General features: G+C 38.9%; 1 protein-coding gene across 1 annotated transcript; it reads left to right on the top strand.

The window, feature by feature from the left end:
• The first annotated feature begins 328 nt into the window (after positions 1-328).
• On the top strand, positions 329-13,600 carry LOC121950385 (high affinity choline transporter 1-like). The gene is made up of 9 exons (XM_042496368.2): positions 329-802; positions 4,693-4,882; positions 5,011-5,124; positions 8,432-8,587; positions 8,690-8,838; positions 9,018-9,164; positions 10,298-10,451; positions 11,174-11,391; positions 11,492-13,600. The coding sequence occupies exons 2-9, from the start codon at positions 4,699-4,701 to the stop codon at positions 12,005-12,007; spliced, it is 1,638 nt and encodes a 545-aa protein (XP_042352302.1). The 5' UTR covers positions 329-802; positions 4,693-4,698; the 3' UTR covers positions 12,008-13,600.
• The last annotated feature ends 2,913 nt before the right edge of the window (positions 13,601-16,513 follow it).

The raw sequence follows: 16,513 nt of genomic DNA, 5'->3' as shown, positions 1-16,513 counted from the left end.
AAACATGGGGAGAAGGCAACAAGCAGCTTAGCAAGACATGACAATAAAATTAGCAAAAAAGAACACAAAATTACCTTAAAATAAGCAATTTAAAATGGGGAAAAAATACATGCATTGATTTGATATTTTCTTATATTGTTTCTGTAACATTTTAATATAAATAATTATAATTAGAAATACATTTTTTGATAATTTTCTAATTATCCTCCCCTCCTTTTCATAAGAAATCTTTTTTAGATACCTTTTGCTAATTTCTTGCAATTTGTGGGATATTTCTTGCTAAGATGAGCATTGCCTTTCCCCCCTTATTTCTGAAATCAGTCTGTACCAGAAGTTGATGTCGAACCAGGCTTTAAAGGGTTAAGATATGTCTATGAAGCTACTGTAGGCATCGTTAAGATAACGCTACGCTTTATTACGAGCTCTCATCCGGGCTGCGTTCAAGTAAAAAACGTTGCAACTACGCAAGTTTGCAACCCTTTCGAACCAGCTGTGCGCGCAACGTTGTACTACAAATCGATAGTGACCTTTATACTTTAGAGCAGGTGTCAGATGAAAATTCGGATTTATGAAGGGGATAGCGCAGCCACGAGCAGGTGTCTAAAACAGCACATCCAATACACATCCGTGTCTGATTTGAAACGTTTCTCTACGTCTCGACAGGGCTGCGCGCGACCCCCAGGTGTCACGTTTCAGAGGGAGACAACAATAGAGGAGAAGTGACCAGCCGGGGCTTTAACGGGACTGAACCTCACCGGAGGCAGCAGATGCTCGGCAGAGAGGACGGCGGCTCAACAGAAAGGTAACGACAGCAGCACATGGGAGCACCACAATAGGACAATTTATAATCATGTTTCATTCATTGAGCTTAAAAAACACATCATGGTCATTGTATGATTAATGTAGATCGGACATGTCCCGGCGGTGTTAATATTTGCCTTTTATTTCTCGTGTGCGGCTTAAAAGGGTTGCAGTTGTCAGTGACTGGTGAACTAGCTAAATGTGGACTAACAGCGGTCCAGTGTGCAGCTGCGTTCTCCTTTCAACCCGTCCGGCCTGTTCTCTAATGTCATGCAATTTCTGCGATAGCAACACGCATTTTTTAACCTGTCACGCAAAATTAAAATCCTGCCAAATACCCACGCATGATGGCCTTTATAAATGCAGATGATGGAGATATTATCAGTGGAGGCCTTTCTCGAGGCTCGCGGTTGCCTGAGGTTCGTTTTGTGGTATTTAAAACGTTCATGTGTCCGTGTTCCCAAAGAGGATATTTTAAGCTGGACACTGACTTTGCGTGTTGACGGGGAAAAACTGCTCTGACATATATATTTCACACAGAAATATTGTCCTTCATACTCCACTGCATTCATTTAACAGCCATTGCAAATGTGACATTCAAACCAGAGATAAAATGTAGAGATAAAACAGCTCCACCTGTGTTACATTTCAACAGTAATCCTCCAACATTATACTCAAGGGGACACTTCGTTTTATGCAATGATTTGATGCTCAAATTACAGTGCTATTGCAGTTCCAAAAATTCGTCAAGTTTCCAGTCATGTATTTGAAAATTTAAAAATACAAAGATATCCAAAAACAAAAGAAAGTTAACAAAAAAGACACTATTCCACACACACACACACACACACACACACACACACATATATATATATATATATATATATATATACATACATACACACAGAGAAGATGTTTTAGTAATACGAAACCTAAGAGACATCTGGAGGTCCTAACATATGTGTATAAACTCACTACATGGAAACAGTTCTTTCTGCATTATGAGTACTGTGTGTGCTTTAGTGCTTGTGCTTTGGTGAATGAATGATGATTTTGCTTCAACGGGAAATCTGTGACATCAATCTAACAAGCAATATAAGCACAGTTTACAATGGCAAACCTTTGAGGTCTAAGGCACTGTTCTTAATTTATCAGAGAAGGGGGGTGGCAAAGCTGCGACGTTTTTCTCCTAACCGTTCCCGAAGCTACAAATATTTTTCCCTGAGCCTCCCTGAGTGACTTGGGAGAAAGGCATGGCCCACTGCCCCACCATAAATCAATTGTTGGATTAAAAACTATTTTTGTGAAGTTTCACTCTAATATCCGACGTTTTTTTAGGTCAATGAATGCAACTCAGACAGAGTTCTTTTTTTCTGTCCTGCAGTTGAATGTGACTCGTGAGGATAGATAATTGATCTGTTGATACGTTCACAATTGATCAGATCAATGGATGAGAGAGACGTATTTGCAGATTTTTGTAAGACGTGTAAGCGGTTTTAGGTCCAGCAGAATGAACGGTTCAGTTTCACTTTTACCGTGCCTGACGTTCTGCTGCTCCTCTCTTCCGCCACTGCGCTATAAATAACCCAACATATATATATTAATATCATAGTATAGTATCATAGTATATATTTTAATACAGTCAAGCTCCATCACTGAGACTATGGCTGGACAAATTAGACTATGGCGGCCCGTTATAGTCTTGGTTATAAATGGGAAACACTGATATAATTTATGATCGCTATCAGCCATGACCTACTGTTGGCAACAATAAAGTATATTGTATGTATCAAACTGGCTATCATTATCAAACTTCAAAGCATAAAATACACGACTGGCTAACACTAACCTATTGAACAGTGGGGGATACAATGTGAATTAAAAAAACATTTATTTATGCCTCTCATTGTTAAATGCTCACCTGTATTTTCTGCAAGCTTTATTTAACTGGAATAGTTCTTTTAAGTAAATTCTTCAAAGAAAACTACTGGAAAACTCCGATTAAAATAACTGTATCTACATTTAGATTACATTGCGCCCTCCAGGACATGGCCAGTGAATTTACAAGCAAAGTACGTACCTTTAGTTTAAAGAAAAGCAATGTAAATGCTGTGAATGAAATGTGTCTATTTCCCAACTTGAACGCAAACATACTGATTTCCCGCAAAGACAAAAGTTCACGTGGAGAAAGACTGAATCCTGGTTGTAAAATACTTGATCAAATTCCTTGGAAAATTACAGCAGACATAGTATCAGGGTCCTCAGTGTTCCCCCGGCCCAGGCTGCACAGTTGTTATCTATATTGCTGGGCGATACCCACCTTTAATCACTTATTTATTTTTTGTGGGCTTAGACTATATGGTTCCAGGCAAAGTAGCACCTTGGACCACCCTACACCCCCCTTGTGAGCCCCCTTGAGGGTTTACAGCCTTGCTATTGCTCGTTCAGTCAGGATTACTTCCAGAGGGGAAGTGCTCATTATGGTAATGCCATGGCTCTGTATCACTTTCAAGTAGCATCCTATCAGGTGAGCTACTGCACAAGTGTTTTAAAAATTGCTCACATTGGGCTTGCATAAGTCATTCAATAACTACCCTGTAATGATGGGCTTGCTTACATACTTATGTAAGTAGTACAAAATTTGACAATACTGAAGGTTTTTTCCCACTGCACAAAAAACCCCACTAACACCCGCAAACTACTGGCTTTTTAATGTAATGGAAAAGTTCCTAATTGGCGTTCACACCCGGGTCAAATAACTCTGCAGCAGTCACAGGTATGTATCGGCTCCAGCTACGATCAGCGCTGATAGAAATGCAACACACGGGTGAACATGCTTTTTTTTTAGCCGCTTTGCCAGCGAGATGCATTGTGAAGCTGCCATAAATTACCGTCCGTCTCCACTCAGACAGCGCTCGAACATCAGTCAAAATTTTGGTTGCAGTGAATTTGAGAGAGCGACTGAGTAAGTAATACCCCTTTCCCACCAAAATTAACGTGTGAAAGCGGGTTTTTCAAAGACAGGTAAACCTGCTAAAAACAGGCGATAGACTGCATTCCCACAGAATGTAAACACACCACCGCAGCAGAGTCTGCCTTGCTGACAGCTTTTGTGTGTGTCTTTGAGATCACTGTCTTTGAAATCACAAGTCTCTGCTGATGCCTGCTTTGAAAACTTTTCAGTGTTTTCTTCTTTTTATATATCTCTTACTTATTCAGTCTCTTTCAAACTTGATGCAGAGGTTTTTGGATTGGTGTTTTAGCTGCTTAGAAGGATATGGAGGGTAATTAGTGCCGGCACATCATTTCATCTCGCTAGTTAAGGAGCTGAAATTAGTGTGTACACCTCGGTGTTGTGTTCCTATTAGTACAGACTGGAGCCGGAGGTGATAAAAACCTGTGTCTACTACACAGTCATTTCACCCAGGTGTGAATGCCGATCATACTCATTCTCATTGCATTAAAAGGACAGATGTTAGCAGGTGTTAGCCGTTTTTTTGTGCAGTGGGTATATGGCTTAAGAGAAATAAAAAAGAAGTAATCACCATAACATTTTCACTGGCCACCATGCTGCTTTCTGATGTCGTTGAATGACTCACCAGAAAGAAAAACACACAGAAAGGTATACTTGTCTGCTGTAGTGTGCACAGCTCTGCTCTACTTGCAATGGGAAAGCAGTCTATTGCCTATTTTTTCTGTGTTTAAAAAATGTGCGTTACTTTTGGAATAAAGGTGTGTTAACTGTCACTGGGGGTTGTAGCATAGCCCCAGATTTTTGCAGTTAAACTAATGATTAATGACATGCTTTGTTTGTCTGCTTTAGTGTGCTTATTGTGTTACATGAAATGTTGTACGTCAGTGTAACTGATGGACTGTGCATTGTGTAACCAGACAATCATGGCAGTGAATGTTCCCGGACTGGTGGCCGTGGTGGTTTTTTACATTGTCATCCTGGTCATGGGGATCTGGGCCTCTCGAAAAACCAAGAAAGTGGAGAAGACATGTGCTGGCACTAAGAGCGAAGTTACCATTGTCGGTGGCCGCAACATCAGTGTCCTGGTCGGGGTTTTCACCATGACAGGTGGAACTTTGAGTTTTATGCTTTATGATTTAGTAATACTGAATGTACTTGTTACTGTGTTTGCTCTCTGCCCCTTTCACTGTGTGTTGTTGCTGCACTCTTTACTTGACTCTTTGCTTTGCTTTTAGCAACATGGGTTGGAGGAGGTTACATTATGGGAACTGCTGAGGCTGTTTATTCTCCTTCTCAAGGTCTCATCTGGGCTATGGGGCCTCCTGCATATCTTATCAATTTTCTTCTGGGTGAGTAACAAATAAATTGAGCTTCTGTTTGATAACACACTGCACTGGAAGAAGTTATGGCTACAAACTTAACCCTTTCAAACCTGGATGGACATAAGTTCTAAGCTATCTTGTGCTTTATTGAGATGTCTTCCATGAGTATTTAAACCTTTGAAACTTAAACAAAAAAGTTTAATTCTCTTCAAAAACGCCAGAAAAGGGGATGAGCAAATTGCGAGAAATTGGTGAAAGGTAACAAGAAAACAACCTGAAAATTAATGGAAGACAAGGAGAGAGACAGAGAGAGAGAAATATTAATCAAAAAAGTCCTGAGACTGTATTAATGATTATTAGAATTATATATTTAAAAAATGTTGATAAATATATAATATTTTTCTTTTTTTTAAACCTATTTTGAAATAATTTTCTTGTAATTTTTTAGGAATTTGTTGCTAATTTTCGGGTCATTTCCTATTATGTTGCTCATTGCCTTCCTGCCTTCATGTTTTTTGAAAGAAATCAAGCCAATTTGCTCCACTTTCAAAGGGTTAAACAAGATTATAGCACCACTCCAAAGCTAATATTTTAATAAGGCAATGCTCTTGTTTCAGGTAAATTTTGGCATACTCAAGTATCCCAGGATGGGTTACCTCTTGTGTCATACTTTTTGCTGATACTCTTTAACAATAGTTTAGTCAAGAAGACACCAGAAGTCATGCAGATCAATTTACAGGGCATTGCTTGCTGGAAATGAATGTTGTTTAGCTGACAGTCTCAACACTGGCTGCACTGACATGTTTGAGGGCCACAGTGCCACAAACTGAATCCTGGAAATAAAGATTCCTTACAGACTGAAAGCCTGTGCAGGAATATTCAGAATCGAGTCTGGTTAGCACTGTGTACAGTCCAGTCTACACATACTTATACACACACACACACATATATATATATATATATATATATATATATATATATATATATATATATATATATATATATATATATATATATATATATATGTAACAGGGTCATTTATACAGCAGTAATATGTGTAAAGAAGCCAGATGTACAGTTGTAATATTAAGTATTGTAATTACACAAAATTTGTTTCTGTTGTTATTACCTGACATGCTTAGACCTCCATAGTCATTATGTGGAACGTTTAATACTCAGTTTCTGTTCCCCTACGTTCACCTTTGGGGGTCCCCCTCCTATAGAGCGGTGTCTCTCGCCTTACCTCTCCCTTTTTGCTGTTGTACTCCATGGGAGAGGTAAGCATTATTGCTCTCACTGTAACTTGATGTTTTAGCACTGTTAAGCTATGTTTATAAGTTCATTTTTCAGCCTAAACTTGTTGTACAATATTCTAACATATTCCTGTGTCGCTTAATTTGTGTAGGGGCTCGAGTTGTGCTAACATAATTGACAGAGGATTTTGTTTTTTACCTGTTGCTGTCAGGTATGTTTTCCGTGTTTTACTGCACTACATTGAATATGGCAGGCCCCTTTTGCTGTTGTACTCCATGGGAGAGAGGGTTTGGGTTGTGGTAACGTAATTGACAGAGGATTTTGTTTTTTACCTCTTGCTGTCAGAAATAAATGGAGATCGCCTCCAAAGATACCCATGGTTTGGGCTTTTTTCATCACAACATAACAAAGACAACACTAGAGTCCACCAGTTACATGTATACATATATATATATATATATATATATATATATATATATATGTATTGCAGTCATGTGTATTTGTGTATATTTCTGTATACAGTGCTAACCAGATCACAGACTCATCCGAAGACTGATGCATCACTCACAAAACAGGGTCACATTGTTTACAGTCATACAGAAACCTTCATAACTCCGCCTTCAGCAGAAGTGCATCTAAAGAGAAACACAGTATTTCATCCTTTCATTCTATTTATCTGCTCATTTTTGCTTATTGTTGTTGTGGGCTTATATGTAATCAAACATGCATTGTGTTACACTGTGGGTAGACCCAAAGATGGATGTCTGCTAAGCAAAGAAGTAATATTCCATGGCAATCCTTCCGGTGTTCAAAAAGGAAAAAAACAGATAATTTTCACCTTTCAAAGAGTCCTTTATAAAGCTTTCTCAGTGTGGGAATGTAATGTTGTTATTTCACCCTGCTGTTCTGTATAAAACATACATCGTTTTTCTGCTGATGAGCTGGCAGTGGAGGTAATAGCAGAATCTACATCTGTGTAAAATGACACTGGATGCTGCTGCTGTTGGGTTTCATGCCATATTGTTTAAAAGAGCTAAAATAAGGGAAAGGACAGGGTCAGTTGATTTTTTTTTAAACATAGTTATATTGTTTTCTTGACATAAAAAAACTGCCACACAGCATGGCAAAGGAAAACAGTCAAATAAAATGAACACATACACATATTTGTGTAAACATATGTGTACATGAACACATATACAGACACTCACGAATCTAAAGAAACTTTAAAGGAACATGCAGTTGCACACAATAAAGGCTCATCTAGGGCTTATCCCACTGTGATTGGCTACAAAAACATGCTAGAAGGTAGATAAAAGTAACTTACTTCATTTTGAGTTATATTCAGTAGTGTGGGGGGTTAGAGTTTAGCTAATGTAGCTAATGTATTCCATGAAAAGATTCCAGATGCTCACAAATTTATCAGAAGAGCAATTTAATGTAAATCTCAGTTTCTCAAGTGTGAGATGCTGCATCACCTCGCTCAGTCACTGAGTCCAGCTCGGTGGGTGCGGGTTCTTCCAGTCTCCATGCTAATAAAGAAACAAATTTCATTGTTTTGAATTTGGTTCCTGACAGACTGTTAATTTCCTCCCTGCTAAGTCCAAAGTAGGGTCAGTTAATTATATACCTTAAAGCATTAACACATTAACCAACATGGCCAATGAGTAATCCATACATTTACTGTGCCCTTTGTATTGTCAGTGTAAGCCTTGTTAAAGAGGTAAATGTTTCTTGAGTAGTAGTAAATCAGGGGTTGGTTTTCACTTTAGCTGCTGATACTGTTTAAAAGCAGGAAACAACTATTCCTGCAAAGTATAGCTTTAAACTAGGGCTGCAGCTGACCTGACGATTACTTTTAGAATTGCTTAAACTACTGATTTTCTTGGTCAATCATTTGGACAATGAAATGGCAGCAAGTAGTGTAAAGGGTTTCCAGAAGCCATTGAGAAAACAAAAATGTCATCTTTTGTCTGGTTGATGGAAAGAAATTTGAATATTTTTAATGACAAAAAGGCATTTCAAGTTTTTTTTGTCTTCAACTGTTGTTTTGTTTTCTTTGTTTTACGTTCTGCTTCTTAAGGAGGATTGTTTTTCGCAAAACCAATGAGGTCAAAGCGCTACGTGACAATGTTGGACCCCTTTCAGCATCGCTATGGCAACATGTTCACTGCAACACTGCTGATGCCTGCTTTAATCAGTGATATTTTGTGGGTTGCCTGCATCCTCGCTGCTCTAGGTGAGTAACTTTGTGCACACTCAACGCAGTGATTCTGCCATCATCCATCACGGCACGTTTTTGTTTACCACCTCTGATTTAACACTCTTGTGTTATTTCCAGGAGGAACAATGAGCATAATTCTCGGGCTGTCGTCTGCCCTCTCCATCATTATCTCGGCAGCTGTCTCCATCATCTACACATTTTTAGGGGGTCTCTACTCTGTGGCTTATACTGATATCATCCAGCTGTCCTTCATCTTCATCAGCTTGGTGAGAAACATAGAGATTTTAATAAAGCGACAGATATGACTAATAGGAGGAGGAGGTTGGAGGGACAGCAACAGAAATAATGACACTTTAATGAGATAAATACGTGTTAAGAAATGTGTGTGATGAAATGGATGACTTGTCCACAGTTTTGCTTTAACAGCTGTTTCTTTCTGTTTCAGTGGCTCTGTATTCCTTTTTTGGTGCTCAGTCCTGCAGTTACTGACATCTCACAGAACGTCCACCTCAACCAAACAATTGGAAGCTCGTGGATGGGAGAGTTGAAGCTGGCAGATGCAGGAAAATGGGCGGATGAGATGCTGCTATTGGTTAGATTTTAATTTTAATTTTGTATTGTGGAGTTTGGGGATTGAAACAATACATACTTAGCTGCATCACTGCACACCAGCAGAGATTATTCTGTATCTCTAGTAAAGGCATGTGGGCAAACTGTTCATTACTGGAGCTTTTCAGTGATGGAAAACAGACTAAATTTGCCAAAATGTCTCATTGTTGTCTGTTAGAGTTATTTATATGAACAAAATAGTCATCAGTTGACTGTTCGACCTGTCAGGATGAGTTTGTCTGATGTTATTGTATCTGCTGGCAGCTGATTATTTTCAGCTCTGGTCAGCTCCAAGGTAACGTTGAAACTGTTGACATGAAATGAATGCTTCACCCCCCAGATGACCATTTCGTAAGTCAGTGACTCACCCCGGTTAGGTTGAATTAGTTTTTTTAGTGTTGTAAAATCTCAAAGTAAAGGGTAACTTAAAAGAAATACAATAATTTTCTGAATGCGTGTCGTATAAACGTCACCAAAAAGTAATGTTTTATATTACAAAAAATATTTGAGAAGAATCCTCCCCAGCCTTAAGTAATTGATGTTTCATGTTTTTCCCTCCATTTTGGTTCATGTAATATTTGTCTTGAATTTAATTTTGAGTGCTATTAAAAAAGTCTTAAAATGACTTAAATCCCACTTGTTTTAATCTTCCAAAATATAAGAAAATTGGTTTGATTTCTTTAAAAAAAGATGCAAAAATTAGCCAACAGAAAAGAGTGGGCGATAATCAATTTTTAAAAAAATGTTAATGAGGAAGCAATGTAAAGAAATACATAATAAAATATTTATAAGTGTTTAAAAGTAGGCTACAGGATATTTACTTTATTGTGGTTTTAATTTTAATTTCCTGTTTTTGGTATTTTACTAATCTTTCTTTCAAATTTAAGGTTATTTTCTGATGTTTTTAAAAAAAAATATTTTCTTGCTATTTTGGGGTCATTTCTTGATTTCTAAAAAAAGATCATGCCGAATTGCTCAGGTTTCAAAGGGTTAAGCTGTAGGAACCCTGTCATAGTAGAAAAAGCAGAGAGATTAGACTTCGAGGATAGAATTGAAGTCCACAATCATCTGTCTGTGTGTCTTTGTGTGTTTTTTCTGCGTGTGTGTGTGTTGTAGGCTTTAGGGGGACTGGCCTATCAAGCTCTGTACCAGAGGATCCTCTCTGCAGCGTCCTCTGCTCAGGCTCAGGTCACCTGCTTTGCTGCTGCCGGGACAGTTTTTGTTATGGGAATCCCCTCTGTTGTCATTGGAGCGGTGGCTGCCTCTGCAGGTACATATGCATGGAAACACTCAGCTGTGCACATACAATACACACACACTCCAAGTATTTGTGTATTTTTTTAAATTTGTTTTTTTATTAGCAGCCAGAGGATTTACAAAAAAGACAGTTACAAAAACTTGACCTCAAGCTTGTTTTGGCAATAATAAATCACAACAAAATCAAGTTGTTAAAAGGTAATAAATAAAGTCAAAAGACAAGTTAGCAGGTGAAAAAGCACACAAGGACAGATCCATTTTTTAAAAAGTACAATAATAAAATAAACAAATAAATAATAATAATAAAAGAAAAACATGGGAGAGAAAACATCATGTTTCAAGTTCATTTCCAACACATTCTGTTATGTGAAGGATATTTTAAATCAAAATCAAATTCCCACTTTGATCAATGCATTTGTGTATTTTCAATGAGACATGTTCTTACAGTTAAACGACACGATGTAAACACAGTTGCACTTGTATGTGTGTGTGGTAACATTCATTGTTATGGTCAGCATATTGTGCTAATTATGATGAGACATTAGTCTGCTTTCAAACATTTTGCTTCCTCCCCAGTGCTTATTTTTACATTTTCTTTCCTTTCTTTTTTTTTCAGTGCCATCACCATAATGTTAAAAGCTTCTTCCCCTCCCATTATTCTTTTCCTCTCGACCCTGACTATCTCTTTCTCTTCCTCTATTGCTCCTCCTCTCTCGTCCTCTCCTTTTCTCTAAGACTGGAACCAGACAGCGTATGGTCTCCCCCCTCCTTTTGAACGAGGGGAGGCAGGGAAGATCCTGCCGCTGGCCCTGCACTACCTCACACCCACCTGGTTGTCAGTGTTAGGCATTGGTTCTGTGGCGGCAGCAGTTATGTCCTCCATGGACTCTGTGCTGCTGTCCTCAGCATCCATGTTTACACAAAACATATACAAGACGACTTTCAGGAAGCAGGTGTGTGTGTGCGCGCGCGAGCGTGTGTTGTGTGTTGTTGGTTCAGCGTTAAGCAAAGCAGCTCAATTTTTATTGTCCCTCTCCCTTCCCGTTGTGGCAGGCCTCGGAGCGGGAGCTGCAGCGGGTGATCCGTGCTAGCGTGCTGCTGGTGGGCCTGGCCGGAACAGGCCTGGCCTTTGGTGATGACAGCGTGTTCAGCCTCTGGCTGATAAGCGGGGACCTCCTGTACTGCGTGGTGCTCCCGCAGCTCATCTGTGTGCTGCACTTCACCTGCGCTAATACCTACGGCGCCATCAGTGGCTACTTAGTGGGACTACTGTTGCGGGGGGTGAGCGGGGAGCCGCTGCTCGGGATCCCTGCTCTCCTTCTGTACCCTGGCTGGAGGGAAGAGGACGGAGTCATCACACAGTACTTTCCCTTCAGGACAGTGGCCATGCTCTCCTCTGTGATATGTGTCATTTCAGTGTCCTGGCTGGTGGAGTTAGGCTTCTGTCACCAGCTCATCCCTCAGTCTTGGGATTTACTGGCCGTGTTTGAAGAGAAAAAAGAGGCAGAGGGGGAGGAAGCACCTGCTCCTGAGGAGAAAAAGAACAGTATCCTTAATACAAAATTATAGGCTTAACTTAAGTACAACCTCAGCCAAAGTTTACCCAAACCTCTTTTTATGCAAATTCCTACCAACCTTCTTCTCTGCACAGAATATTTACGCACACTCTTACATGTACTGTATATTTCACATGTTTAATACTGAATTATTCGCTTTATATGCACCAAATTTTGACCAGCAGTGTGTGGAGAGTGGTTCAGGGAGGCAGCTGGGTGTCTCTTTTTAACAGAACAGGATTAAGGCCACATATAAAGACCTCAAAACTCTAAACGTCAGAAATCATTTTTTGCTGCATTGTCCTCAACCTCTTAAAATTAACCTCCTCCCCCAACTGTTAATCGCTGGTAGCACAAAAACATCAATAGTTTTTAATCTAGTCTCCTCCACTCTGACTTTTTCAACAAGTTACGCTCAACCCAGGTGGTGTTATTTTTTAATTGTGTGATCATTGTCGTATTTTCTTAGAAGTTTTTCCTCTTTGCATTTATAAAGCACTGAGGGGACAAAGCAATGCTTTTGGAGACGCAATACTTGAGACACTGAGTTTGCCTCAAAGACAAAAAAAAAAGCCTGGCAGGGTGCGCCTGCTGGTAGAAGTGTTTACCATTATTTGTGTTTAAAGGGATCATCACTGGAGTACCTTCTAGATATAAAATTATAACTGCTATTTTTTAGATGTTTTGTGATCAAGTGTTCATAAAAATGAAACCTTATCTGTTTATTATCTTTGCATCCTCAAATCTGTGAGTTTTTGTGTTTATCTTTGTGTGTGTGAATGAGTGAGAGAGAGTGAGAGAGAGAGAAGAAGAGAGGGAGGCAAACACAAGCTACTTGCTCAAACTATAAATTACTCTCCATAGGGTAGATTGCTACAACTTTTACTACATCACTTTTCATTGCTATTTCATCGCTATTGACACCTACATCATTGAATTACACCACCTAAAAGTATTTGCTTTCAGTGCGGGCTCTTCCTATAGGTGACATAGGCGCTCACCTTGGCCATTACTTAGAGGGGGCAAAAGGTTTTTTTGGCAATTAAAAAGAAATCAAACATAAATGAAAAACGATGGAAAACTTAAATGCCAACAGTCAGTCTGTAGTAGAAGTACCACCTCTAATCTGGCCATGCAGTACACTTTATTGTGTTCGTCATAGTCAAAATGTGCTGCAGTGAAGTGTAAGTGGAGAGCATTAAGCTGTGTTCACACTGCGAGTGACAACACAACAGCATGACCACCTGCAATACTGCCAAGTCATCGCCAAACTGCTGCTCAAGCTCTTGTCAACATAGTTATGTTGTCTTAGGCCTGCATGTGTCTGCTGCTTGCCACAAAACATCTCGACTTACTGAACAGCATCTTACGTTTGTATTCCATCATAAAAATATCTGTCCGTGCCTGTGCCCCATCTTGTGCCCCATTGTAAGTTAAATGACACAGTACCACAGCTACTCACAAAAACAAGTTGGTTGACACTTGCAGTGTGTCACTGTTGACACTGCAGCGCTGAAAAAGTTAAGACAGGTGTTGTGTCAAAATGTAAAGTGTAGTGCCCCCCGATGGTTAGGTCTGGGAGGGGCACAGGTGCACTCAGACTAGGTGAGGAAAAAAACTTCAAGTTTTCCCCTGACTTAAAAAAAATACAAAAAACTGTGTGTGTGTGGGGGGGGGGGGGGTTGACTGTTTGCTTTTGTTTCCTTTACAACACTGATTTGACTTGATGTTCCAGTAGTGTGTCACATTAGCTGATTACAATATAAGTGTAAGGGCTCCTTTGCAGCAGCAGAGGGCGCTATACAAACACTGAAAGACATAAAGTACACTGAAGCTCACGACATGGTGCTTCCCCAAACAAGTCCTCCAAACTGGCGTTTGACTTCACTGTAATACGTCCATGGTTTGAAATGAGAAAAAGAAAGCCAGCTGGCTCAGTGTCGTTCATCAGTGGTGGCACGTGCTGCATAACGTCTTTCTTTCACAGTTAAGTGAGTCTTACGTTGCTTCTTGCTCTTGATTAACCACTAGCTTCATCTCAACAACATATCACAAGCACACGCTCCGATTTCGACGACTATTAACCATGAACAGATTTAAGTTTGATTTCTTTCCAGAATATTGGGGGGGGGTTACAAACTTGAAAGTCGCACAAATTGCAAGAAAGAAGTTAAAGGTGACAAGAAAATTATCTAAAAATATTTTTTAAAAAAGACGTGAGGATTATTTCAAATGTATCCCAAAAAAGGGGAAATGTATATATTTATAATTCTAAATTTATATTTAAAATTATGCTACAGAAAAAAGTAAGCATATTTAGTAATTAGTAATTTTTCATGTAATTTTTAAACTTTTTTTTCTTTCTTTTTTTTGGGGGGGGGCGCTTTTTTATGCCGTCTTGTTAAGTTGCTTGTTGCCTTCTCGTGTTTTGAAAAGAAATCAAGCTAATGTGCACAGGTTTCAACGGGTTAAGCAAATGTATTGCCTACTTTATTGTTGCCATATTAATTGGGTCTCAAAAAGCGCATATTCACTGCTTTCACGCGCCAATGTCGTCTTTGCATAAAGTTTTTATGAGATTTAGTAATTAAGCTGAAGAACTTTATATGTCAATGCCTGTAAATAAAGAAGCTGTTAATGGTGTTATATAACCTATGTTCTTTTATGATAATATTTAGAACGAAAGTGGTAACAAACCCCATTAAACATTTCTTTGATTGATTTAAAATGTATTAATATTAACTAATATAGAGGAAGTCGTGGTTATTCACCAAGTGATTCGTTTCATTTAAATGCTGGAGAATTAATTCTGATTATTTCATAATAGTTATAACAGCCACCTCTTTAATTCCCGTTTTAAATTTCGCTTATTAAAATCGATTTCAAATAAAATGCTAAGAAATCCACGCATTCAACAGGAATGAGACGAGATGTTGCAGTCTACCAGTCAAAAATAGTCAGCTACATGAAAATAAAGAAAATACTGAATTCCTCCTTGTGTCCAATTGCAGCTGCATGGCGGCTGATTGGTGACTGCCATCACAGACCTGCATTCAGGGTGAGACGTGCCTGAGAATGAGCGGCGGCGCGCGCTGCACACCGTGCTGTCACTGCTGCATGGACGGCATGACTGACAAGCGGACAGGCGGTGTGTGCACTCCTCTCCTGAGCGCGGGTTCCATGTCACGTTTTACTGCGGGCCTGTGACGATGCTGTGCAAGTGTAACCTATGGTACAGCTCCACTGCACGAAGCACACTTCACGGCACTGAGGCTGTGAACGTAGTCGTGTTCACTGCAGAGGCAAAAATAATAAAAAAAATTAAAAAATACAAAAAAAATCACCATAAAGACTCTTATCACTTTATTTGATAAAAGCAGTTATTCTCTATGGAATTAAAACAATACAGTGACATGAACTCACCAGGGAGGGAACAATGCATGCAAATCTAGTAAGATCAATCATCAGATCAGCAATATTTCTATGAAGCACCATTATTTTAACACACTATAAAAGACCTCTGCTGAAACTCATATAGAATATTTTATATTTTGTGTCGATGCATAGTCAACTGAAAAAGTTTTAGATTATGTCAAAATTGTCTTCATAACTTTAGGTAGAGCTATTAATGATTTTTAACAAGACAGATTGCAATTTTAAGAGTTATTTACAATTAAAATTAATTATTCTAAATAAATTGTGTTTGAAGAACCAAAAGACCTGGCTACTGACCCTGAAAAGTACAGATGTGGTATGAGCTAAAAATTGTCTTCATCAGCTGAAATCAACTGGTTTTTAGGGACATTTTTTTCAGGGTCATTTATGAGAGGGTTGGCTATAGCATTGGGGAGGGAGTTATATTGGGGTTTTTTATTTGGCTTCAGGATATTCAACTTTAAATGGTTTTATTTTGTGCATGCTTTCTTAAAAACAATCTCCAAATTCACACCATTCATCATAATCAGAAACCGTTAATTATGGTTGCTCATGGTGCAGGTAGGTTCATGTCTTTTACCCCGTCTCTCAGGGAGGCTCAGGAAAAAGGATTATTTGCTCTCAGAGGGTGATATTTAAAACAACAACAACAACAACAACAAACAAACCAACAAAAAACAACAAACTAAGTCACAACCCAGCCACCCCTAAACTGATAAATAAGTACAATCCTTTACAAAAGAAATTCAAAAGAAATTCCCCCTTTAACAGTAACACTATTTCACTCCCTGCTACAAAAAACATGCTGCAATTGTTTATCAGTTTGTTGCCTTTTCACTTCTAATATGATCAATGTTATCTGCATAAAGTCTCTGACGATATTTGCATAGAATGTGCCTCTTTTCAAATGTAACTCATTGCAAACTTTTTTGTTTCTTGTGGTGACTGTGCACTTTTTTTCCAACAAAAAGTTAACAAAAGTGAGCTTACTGAAAGGATGACAAATAACACTCTATGTTGACAACAAATCAAGCACAAAGTAAAACTCACGTCCTCTGTGTAATCATTTACCTCTCCCGACACA

Source organism: Plectropomus leopardus, chromosome 7, assembly GCF_026936395.1.
Source record: "Plectropomus leopardus strain MGB_pleo_1.0 chromosome 7, ASM2693639v1, whole genome shotgun sequence".
In the NCBI taxonomy this organism is placed as follows: domain Eukaryota; kingdom Metazoa; phylum Chordata; class Actinopteri; order Perciformes; family Serranidae; genus Plectropomus; species Plectropomus leopardus.
Note: the sequence above shows the minus strand (reverse complement) of the source record. Positions and strands in the feature narration are given on the sequence as shown.

Bases quoted from the DNA above. Each gene is read 5' to 3' on its own strand.
- LOC121950385 (XM_042496368.2), top strand. From the start codon at position 4,699: ATGGCAGTGAATGTTCCCGGACTGGTGGCCGTGGTGGTTTTTTACATT. The intron at 8,839-9,017 runs GTGAGAAACATA...TTTCTGTTTCAG, and splicing joins CCTTCATCTTCATCAGCTTG to TGGCTCTGTATTCCTTTTTT. The intron at 9,165-10,297 runs GTTAGATTTTAA...TGTGTGTTGTAG, and splicing joins CGGATGAGATGCTGCTATTG to GCTTTAGGGGGACTGGCCTA.